The sequence below is a fragment of the Carcharhinus amblyrhynchos genome, unplaced genomic scaffold, assembly GCF_965287045.1.
Source record: "Carcharhinus amblyrhynchos unplaced genomic scaffold, sCarAmb.v2.hapA chromosome_139, whole genome shotgun sequence".
Taxonomy (NCBI): domain Eukaryota; kingdom Metazoa; phylum Chordata; class Chondrichthyes; order Carcharhiniformes; family Carcharhinidae; genus Carcharhinus; species Carcharhinus amblyrhynchos.
This window is the reverse complement of record NW_027649879.1, coordinates 279,388-289,387: the sequence shown is the minus strand read 5'-3', so window position 1 is coordinate 289,387 and position 10,000 is coordinate 279,388. Positions and strand designations below refer to the sequence as shown.

Here is a 10,000-nt window from a genome sequence, read left to right as displayed (position 1 = left end):
TGAGGGAGTGCCGCACTGTCAGAGGGTCAGGGCTGAGGGAGTGCCGCACTGTCAGAGGGTCAGTGCTGAGGGAGTGCCGCACTGTCAGAGGGTCAGTGCTGAGGGAGCGCCGCACTGTCAGAGGGTCAGTGCTGAGGGAGCGCCGCACTGTCAGAGGGTCAGTGCTGAGGGAGTGCCGCACTGTCAGAGGGTCAGTGCTGAGGGAGCGCCGCACTGTCAGAGGGTCAGTGCTGAGGGAGCGCCGCACTGTCAGAGGGTCAGTGCTGAGGGAGTGCCGCACTGTCAGAGGGTCAGTGCTGAGGGAGTGCCGCACTGTCAGAGGGTCAGTGCTGAGGGAGCGCCGCACTGTCAGAGGGTCAGTGCTGAGGGAGTGCTGCACTGTCAGAGGGTCAGTGCTGAGGGAGTGCTGCGCTGTCAGAGGGTCAGTGCTGAGGGAGCGCCGCACTGTCAGAGGGTCAGTGCTGAGGGAGCGCCGCACTGTCAGAGGGTCAGTGCTGAGGGAGCGCCGCACTGTCAGAGGGTCAGTGCTGAGGGAGCGCCGCACTGTCAGAGGGTCAGTGCTGAGGGAGTGCCGCACTGTCAGAGGGTCAGTGCTGAGGGAGCGCCGCACTGTCAGAGGGTCAGTGCTGAGGGAGCGCCGCACTGTCAGAGGGTCAGTGCTGAGGGAGTGCCGCACTGTCAGAGGGTCAGTGCTGAGGGAGTGCCGCACTGTCAGAGGGTCAGTGCTGAGGGAGCGCCGCACTGTCAGAGGGTCAGTGCTGAGGGAGTGCTGCACTGTCAGAGGGTCAGTGCTGAGGGAGTGCTGCGCTGTCAGAGGGTCAGTGCTGAGGGAGTGCCGCACTGTCAGAGGGTCAGTGCTGAGGGAGCGCCGCACTGTCAGAGGGTCAGTGCTGAGGGAGCGCCGCACTGTCCCAGGATTGGATCACCTACGTGTAGGAGCCTTCTTCAGGGTCTGGGAATGTTTCCAGAGGCCAATTCAAGTAACAGTTGAGGAAGACTCCACACGCCAGCCCGGCCCACGTGTACATGATAATGATGAAGGGGACACCAGAGTCATAGATCACCTGTGGCAAAAAGAAGAGAGAGGCCTTTAATTCCAAACATGAACACCGCAAGGCAAGGCCCAGGCTTCACTCTCGGCCTAGTCATAAGAACATAAGAAATAGGAGCAGGAGTAGGCCATCCAGCCCTTCGAGCGTGCCCCGCCATTCAATAAGATCATGGCTGATCTGTCGTGGCTCAGTTCCACTTTCCCGCCCTCTCCCCATAACCCTTAATCCCCTCTCTTATCAAAAACCCATCAACCCGCGTCTTAAAAATATTTAGCGAGGCAGCCTCCACCACTTCAACGGGCAGAGAATTCCAGAGATTCACCACCCTTTGAGTGAAGAAGTTCTTCCTCAACTCCGTTCTAAACCGCCTCCCCTTTATCTTGAGGCTGTGCCCCCTAGTCCTGCTGTCCTTTCTGAGCGGGAAGAGTCTCTCCACCTCTATCCTATCCATCCCATTCATCATCTTATACGTCTCAATGAGATCTCCCCTCATTCTTCTAAACTCTAACGAGTACAAGCCTAGTTTATTCAGCCTCTCTTCATAGCTCAACCCCCTCAACTCCGGCATCAGCCTAGTAAACCTCCTCTGCACTCCCTCCAAGGCCAAAATATCCTTGCGTAAGTACGGCGACCAAAACTGCACACAGTACTCCAGCTGCGGCCTCACCAATGCCCTATACAGCTGCAGCAAGACCTCCCTACTTTTATATTCAATCCCCCTTGCGATGAAGGCTAGCATCCCATTCGCCTTCCTGACCTGAGATAACCTGGAGTGACACCGTGGCAATGCTTAGCACTGCTGCCTCATGGCACCAGGCACCCGGGTTTGATCCTTGGATTGGGTCACCCTCTGAGAGGGTGACAGCTCCAGGGGAAGTAACAGAGAGAAAGGCAAGGAGAGAGAGAGGGCGAGCACACATGGGGTTCACCTTAATTCCAGGGAAAGTGACGGCAGAAGAAGCGTAGGATCCAATCATTAAGGACATCATGGTGGACCTCAGGTTGCCAAACATGTTGGGTAACTGCAGGGAAAGAATGGAGAGAAGGAATCAAATTAGGCAAAATGGCCGCCTTTCCAATATGGCCGACCGATTCCCAGCATGCTCTCTGTGCTCAGAGTAGGCCACACCGCCTCTGTCCCTCCTCCCCACACACTCAAACACACACACACACACACACATGCACACACACAAACACAACACCCTCACACACACACACACGCACACGCACACACACAAACGCAACACCCTCACACACACACACACTTACACAGAGGCCCGGTCTATAAACAACCCCATTTCACATCCAAAGGATTTGACTCAATGAACTACTGACCTAACATCTGTATTGACTGAAGGATTGGATTGGACTGTTGGTGGATTGGCCAAGCTAAATTGCCCCTTAGTGTCCAAAGATGTACAGGTTAGGGTGGATTGGCCATGCTAAATTGCCCCTTAGTGTCCAAAGATGTACAGGTTAGGGTGGATTGGCCATGCTAAATTGCCCCTTAGTGTCCAAAGATGTACAGGTTAGGGTGGATTGGCCATGCTAAATTGTCCCTTAGTGTCCAAAGATGTGCAGGTTAGGGGGATTGGCCATGTTAAATTGCCCCTTAGTGTCCAAAGATGTGTAGGTTAGGGGGATTGGCCGTGCTAAATTGTCCCTTAGTGTCCAAAGATGTGCAGGTTAGGTGGATTGGCCATGCTAAATTGCCCCTTAGTATCCAAAGATGTGTAGGTTAGGTGGATTGGCTATGCTAAATTGCCCCTTAGTGTCCAAAGATGTGTAGGTTAGGGTGGATTGGCCATGCTAAATTGTCCCTTAGTGTCCAAAGATGTGTAGGTTAGGGTGGATTGGCCATGCTAAATTGCCCCTTAGTGTCCAAAGATGTGTAGGTTAGGGTGGATTGGCCATGCTAAATTGTCCCTTAGTGTCCAAAGATGTGTAGGTTAGGGGGGATTGGCCATGCTAAATTGCCCCTTAGTGTCCAAAGATGTGTAGGTTAGGGTGGATTGGCCATGCTAAATTGTCCCTTAGTGTCCAAAGATGTGTAGGTTAGGGTGGATTGGCCATGCTAAATTGCCCCTTAGTGTACACAGATATGATGTGGATGTGCTGGCGTTGGACTGGGGTAAACACAGTAAAAAGTCTGACAACACCAGGTTTCAGTCCAACCGATTTATTTGATAGTAAACTCACTAGCTTCCGAGGTTTGTCCCTTCATCAGGTGAATGGAGAGTTCTGGCCTCAGGCAGAGCATATAAAGCACAGACAGTTTACAGTTTACTGATTAGAATGTGAATCTTTACACCTAACCTGCTGTTCAAGTCTTTAAGTCTTAAAAATGACAATGTGAGTGGAAGGAGCTCTGATCACAGGTTAAAGAGATGTGTATTGTCTCCAGACAGCACAGTGAGTGAGGTTTTGCAAACCCAGGCAAGTCACGGAAGTTACAGATAGTGGGTTCATGTCACCTTATCTGTAACTCCCGTGACTTGCCTGGGTTTGCAAAACCTCACTCACTGTACTGTCTGGAGACAATACACATCTCTTTAACCTGTAATCAGAGCTCCTTCCACACACATTGTCAGCCACTTTAAGACTTGAACAGCAGGTTAGGTGTAAAGATTCGCAATCTAATCAGTAATCTCTAAACATAAGAACATAAGATCATAAGAAATAGGAGCAGGAGTAGGCCATCTCGCCCTTCGAGCCTGCCCCGCCATTCAATAAGATCATGGCTGATCTGTCGTGGCTCAGTTCCACATTCCCGCCCTCTCCCCATAACCCTTAATCCCCTCTCTTATCAAAAACCCATCAACCCGTGTCTTAAAAATATTTAGCGAGGCAGCCCCCACCACTTCAACGGGCAGAGAATTCCAGAGATTCACCACCCTTTGAGTGAAGAAGTTCCTCCTCAACTCTGTTCTAAACCGCCCCCCCTTTATCTTGAGGCTGTGCCCCCTAGTCCTACTGTCCTTTCTGAGCGGGAAGAGTCTCTCCACCTCTATCCTATCCATCCCATTCATCATCTTATACGTCTCAATGAGATCTCCCCTCATTCTTCTAAACTCTAACGAGTACAAGCCTAGTTTATTCAGCCTCTCCTCATAGCTCAATCCCCTCAACTCCGGCATCAGCCTAGTAAACCTCCTCTGCACTCCCTCCAAGGCCAAAATATCCTTGCGTAAGTGCGGCAACCAAAACTGCACACAGTACTCCAGCTGCGGCCTCACCAATGCCCTATACAGCCGCAGCAAGACCTCCCTACTTTTATATTCAATCCCCCTCGCTATGAAGGCCAGCATCCCATTCGCCTTCCTGACCACCTGCTGCACCTGCAGGCTGGGTTTTTGCGACTCATGCACAAGGACCCCGAGGTCCCTCTGCACCGTCGCCTGCTGCAGTTTTTCGCCACGTAAGTAATAGTCCTTCCTACCATTATTCCTACCAAAGTGGACCACCTCACACTTGCCAACATTAAATTCCATTTGCCATTTCCTGGCCCATTCGCCCAGCCTATCTAGATCCTTCTGCAGACTCTCCACACCCTCCGCGCAGTTTGCCGTTCCCCCAATCTTGGTGTCATCAGCAAATTTCGACACCCTGCACTCGGTTCCCTCCTCCAGATCATCTATATAAATGGTAAATAGCTGAGGCCCCAGCACCGACCCCTGGGGCACCCCACTAGTCACCAACCGCCAATCCGCGTTCTAACAGTCAGAAATAGAGGAAGTGAGGAGAACATTGCCATTGATTGGGAGGGGCATCTGAAGGTAAATGCAGGGAGGTTGTGTTTCAGTTGTACAGGGCGTGGGTGAATCCACGCCTGGAGTACTGTGTGTCCTCACCGAAGGAGATAATGCGATTATGATGCATACACTTCGGAGAAAGTTTCCCAGAAAGGGCAGGCTATCTCCTGAGGGAAGGTTGGAGAGGGTGGGATTGGAATGCAATGTGGAAAAGTGTGAGGCTCTGCACCTTGGAAGGAGGAATGGAGACAGAGACTATTTTCTAAATGGGGAAAGGCTTTGGGAATCCTTCTTCAAGATTCTCTTCCGGTTAACGTGCTGGTTCATAAGAACATAAGAAATAGGAGCAGGAGTCGGCCATCTAGCCCTTCGAGCCTGCCCCGCCATTCAATAAGATCATGGCTGATCTGTCGTGGCTCAGTTCCACATTCCCGCCCTCTCCCCATAACCCTTAATCCCCTCTCTTATCAAAAACCCATCAACCCGCGTCTTAAAAATATTTAGCGAGGCAGCCTCCACCACTTCAACGGGCAGAGAATTCCAGAGATTCACCACCCTTTGAGTGAAGAAGTTCCTCCTCAACTCCGTTCTAAACCGCCCCCCCCTTTATCTTGAGGCTGTGCCCCCTAGTCCTACTGTCCTTTCTGAGCGGGAAGAGTCTCTCCACCTCTATCCTATCCATCCCATTCATCATCTTATACGTCTCAATGAGATCTCCCCTCATTCTTCTAAACTCTAACGAGTACAAGCCTAGTTTATTCAGCCTCTCCTCATAGCTCAACCCCCTCAACTCCGGCATCAGCCTAGTAAACCTCCTCTGCACTCCCTCCAAGGCCAAAATATCTTTGCGCAGGTGCGGCGCCCAAAACTGCACACAGTCGGCAGTTCAGTCGGCAGTTAGGAAGGTAAATGCAATGTTAGCATTCATGTTGAGAGGACTAGAATACAAGAGCAGGGATGGACTTCTGAGGCTGTATAAGGCTCTGGTCAGACCCCAGTTGGAATATTGTGAGCAGTTTTGGGCCCCGTATCTAAGGAAGTCTTCATAGAACCCTACAGCGCCGAAAGAGGCCATTCGGCCCATTGAGTCTGCACTGAACACAATCCCACCCAGGCCCTACCCCCATATCCCTACATATTATACCCACTAATCCCTCTAACCTACACATCTCTGGACACTAAGGGGCAATTTCTTAGCACGGCCAATCAACCTAACCCACACATCTTTGGACTGTGGGAGGAAACCGGAGCACCCGGGGGGGGGGAACCCACGCAGACACGAGGAGAATGTGCAAACTCCGCACAGACAGTGACCCGAGCCGGGAATCGAACCCAGGACCCTGGAGCTGTGAAGCAGCAGTGCTAACCCACTGTGCTACCGTGCCAGCCTTGGAAAAGACCCAGAGGAGGTTCACAAGAATGATCCCTGGAATGAAGAGCTTGTCGTATGAGGAACAGGTTGAGGACTCTGGGTCTGTACTCGATGGAGTTTAGAAGGATTGGCGGGGGGGATCTTATTGAAACTTACAGGATACTGTGAGGCCCTGGATAGAGTGGACGTGGAGAGGGTGTTTCCACTAGTAGGAAAAACTAGAACCAGAGGGAACAACCTCAGGCTAAAGGGACGATCCTTTAAAACAGAGATGAGGAGGAATTTCTTCAGCCAGAGAGTGGGGAATGTGTGGAACTCTTTGCCACAGAGGAGGTCGGGTCACTGAGTGTCTTTAAGACAGAGATAGATCGGTTCCTGATTAATAAGGGGATCAGGGGTTATGGGGAAAAGGCAGGAGAATGGGGGATGAGAAAAATATCAGCCATGATTGAATGGGGGAGCAGACTCGATGGGCCGAATGGCCTCATTCGGCTCCTATGTCTTCTGGTCTTGTATCTGCTGGAGTTCAGACGAGTGAAAGGGCTGGAACGAAACCTGTCAGGTCCTGAGGGGGTCTGGACGGGGTGGATACGGAGAGAATGTTTCCCCCTGCGGGGGAATCTAGAATGAGGGGGTGGGTTTGGGTGGTCGGGGGGGTGGGGGGAGCTGGGGGGGGGCGAGGTCGCTGTTTAAAAAGAAGGAGGAGCCCACTGGAGACGGAGAGGGGGAGAAATGTTTTCTCAGGGGGTGCAGACTCTCTGGAACTTTCTTCCTCCGAAGGAGCAGAATCTGTGAACATTTCCGAGGCAGAGTGAGATAGACTCCTGAGGAACAAGGGGGTGAAAGGTTATCCGGGGTCGTGGGGTCAAGGGTCACTATCACATCAAGGTTACGGTCAGATGTTTTATTTGTTCGAGTCACCAATAATGCCCACATTGTGGACATTAACACCACAATGTAGTGACTGTGAAAACCCCCGAGTTGCCACACTCCTGTTGGGGTTACGCTGAGGCAGAATTTAGCACGGCCCCAACGCACCCCCGAACCAGCACCTCTTCCAGACTGTGGGAGGAGACCGGAGCACCCGGAGGAAACCCACGCAGACACGGGGAGAATGTGCAGACTCCACACAGGCCCAAGCCTGGGAGTCGAACCTGGGTCCCTGGCGCTGTGAGGCGCTAACCCACTGTGCCACCGTGCCTCCCCATGGCAGGGGTTTGTAGAATGGGAGAGCAGGCGTAAGGGGCAGAGTGGCCCTCTCCTGCTCCTAATTTTGAATACTCCTCCTGCAAGGCGAGGGAGACTCAACACCGGGCACTGAGGGTAACACCCAGGACTGGCATTCTGCCCACACCTACATTCAACATTCCATCTCAATACTCCCAAACTCACTCGACCTGTTCCAGATTCCAGTCTGACCCAGAACCCAATTTAAAATGCCGAGCATTCTTTCAATCTGACACTGAGCTGTATGCCATATCACACCTAACCTGAACATCTTTGGACACTAAGGGGCAATTTAGCATGGCCAATCCACCCTAACCTACACATCTTTGGACACTAAGGGGCAATTTAGCATGGCCAATCCACCCTAACCTACACATCTTTGGATACTAAGGGACAATTTAGCATGGCCAATCCACCCTAACCTACACATCTTTGGACACTAAGGGGCAATTTAGCATGGCCAATCCACCCTAACCTACACATCTTTGGATACTAAGGGACAATTTAGCATGGCCAATCCACCCTAACCTACACATCTTTGGACACTAAGGGGCAATTTAGCATGGCCAATCCACCCTAACCTACACATCTTTGGACACTAAGGGGCAATTTAGCATGGCCAATCCACCCTAACCTACACATCTTTGGACACTAAGGGACAATTTAGCATGGCAAATCTCCCCTAACCTACACATCTTTGGGCACTAAGGGACAATTTAGCATGGCAAATCTCCCCTAACCTACACATCTTTGGACACTAAGGGACAATTTAGCATGGCAAATCTCCCCTAACCTACACATCTTTGGGCACTAAGGGACAATTTAGCACAGCCAATCCACCCTAACCTACACATCTTTGGACACTAAGGGGCAATTTAGCACGGCCAATCCACCCTAACCTGCACATCTTTGGACACTAAGGGACAATTTAGCATGGCCAATCCACCCTAACCTGCACATCTTTGGACACTAAGGGACAATTTAGCATGGCCAATCCACCCTAACCTGCACATCTTTGGACACTAAGGGACAATTTAGCATGGCCAATCCACCTAACCTGCACATGTTTGGACACTAAGGGACAATTTAGCATGGCCAATCCACCTAACCTACACATGTTTGGACACTAAGGGACAATTTAGCATGGCCAATCCACCCTAACCTGCACATCTTTGGACACTAAGGGACAATTTAGCATGGCCAATCCACCTAACCTGCACATCTTTGGACACTAAGGGACAATTTAGCATGGCCAATCCACCCTAACCTACACATCTTTGGACACTAAGGGACAATTTAGCACGGCCAATCCACCCTAACCTACACATGTTTGGACACTAAGGGACAATTTAGCATGGCCAATCCACCCTAACCTGCACATCTTTGGACACTAAGGGACAATTTAGCATGGCCAATCCACCCTAACCTGCACATCTTTGGACACTAAGGGACAATTTAGCATGGCCAATCCACCCTAACCTGCACATCTTTGGACACTAAGGGACAATTTAGCATGGCCAATCCACCTAACCTACACATGTTTGGACACTAAGGGACAATTTAGCATGGCCAATCCACCCTAACCTGCACATCTTTGGACACTAAGGGACAATTTAGCATGGCCAATCCACCTAACCTACACATCTTTGGACACTAAGGGACAATTTAGCATGGCCAATCCACCCTAACCTGCACATCTTTGGACACTAAGGGACAATTTAGCATGGCCAATCCACCTAACCTACACATGTTTGGACACTAAGGGACAATTTAGCATGGCCAATCCACCCTAACCTACACATCTTTGGACACTAAGGGACAATTTAGCATGGCCAATCCACCCTAACCTACACATCTTTGGACACTAAGGGACAATTTAGCATGGCCAATCCACCCTAACCTGCACATCTTTGGACACTAAGGGGCAATTTAGCATGGCCAATCCACCTAACCTGCACATCTTTGGACACTAAGGGACAATTTAGCATGGCCAATCCCCCCTAACCTACACATCTTTGGACACTAAGGGACAATTTAGCATGGCCAATCCACCCTAACCTACACATCTTTGGACACTAAGGGACAATTTAGCATGGCCAATCCCCCCTAACCTACACATCTTTGGACACTAAGGGACAATTTAGCACAGCCAATCCACCCTAACCTACACATCTTTGGACACTAAGGGACAATTTAGCATGGCCAATCCACCCTAACCTACACATCTTTGGACACTAAGGGACAATTTAGCATGGCCAATCCCCCCTAACCTACACATCTTTGGACACTAAGGGACAATTTAGCATGGCCAATCCCCCTAACCTACACATCTTTGGACACTAAGGGACAATTTAGCACAGCCAATCCACCCTAACCTACACATCTTTGGACACTAAGGGACAATTTAGCATGGCCAATCCACCCCAACCTGCACATCTTTGGACACTAAGGGGCAATTTAGCATGGCCAATCCACCCTAACCGACACATCTTTGGACACTAAGGGGCAATTTAGCATGGCCAATCCACCCTAACGTGCACATCTTTGGACACTAAGGGGGCAACTTAGCATGGCCAATCCACCCTAACCTACACATC

At 50.8% G+C, this 10,000-nt stretch overlaps 1 protein-coding gene across 1 annotated transcript in view; it reads right to left on the bottom strand.

Moving 5' to 3' along the window:
* LOC145338675 (large neutral amino acids transporter small subunit 3-like) overlaps positions 1-10,000 on the bottom strand; it is a 74,342-nt gene that overhangs the window by 21,718 nt on the left and 42,624 nt on the right. The window contains exons 6-7 of the mRNA XM_080183062.1: positions 1,982-2,074; positions 931-1,064 (exon numbers count right to left, since the gene is read on the bottom strand). Of these exons, the coding sequence (XP_080039188.1) occupies positions 931-1,064; positions 1,982-2,074 (227 nt within the window). The remainder of the gene's footprint in view (positions 1-930; positions 1,065-1,981; positions 2,075-10,000) is intronic.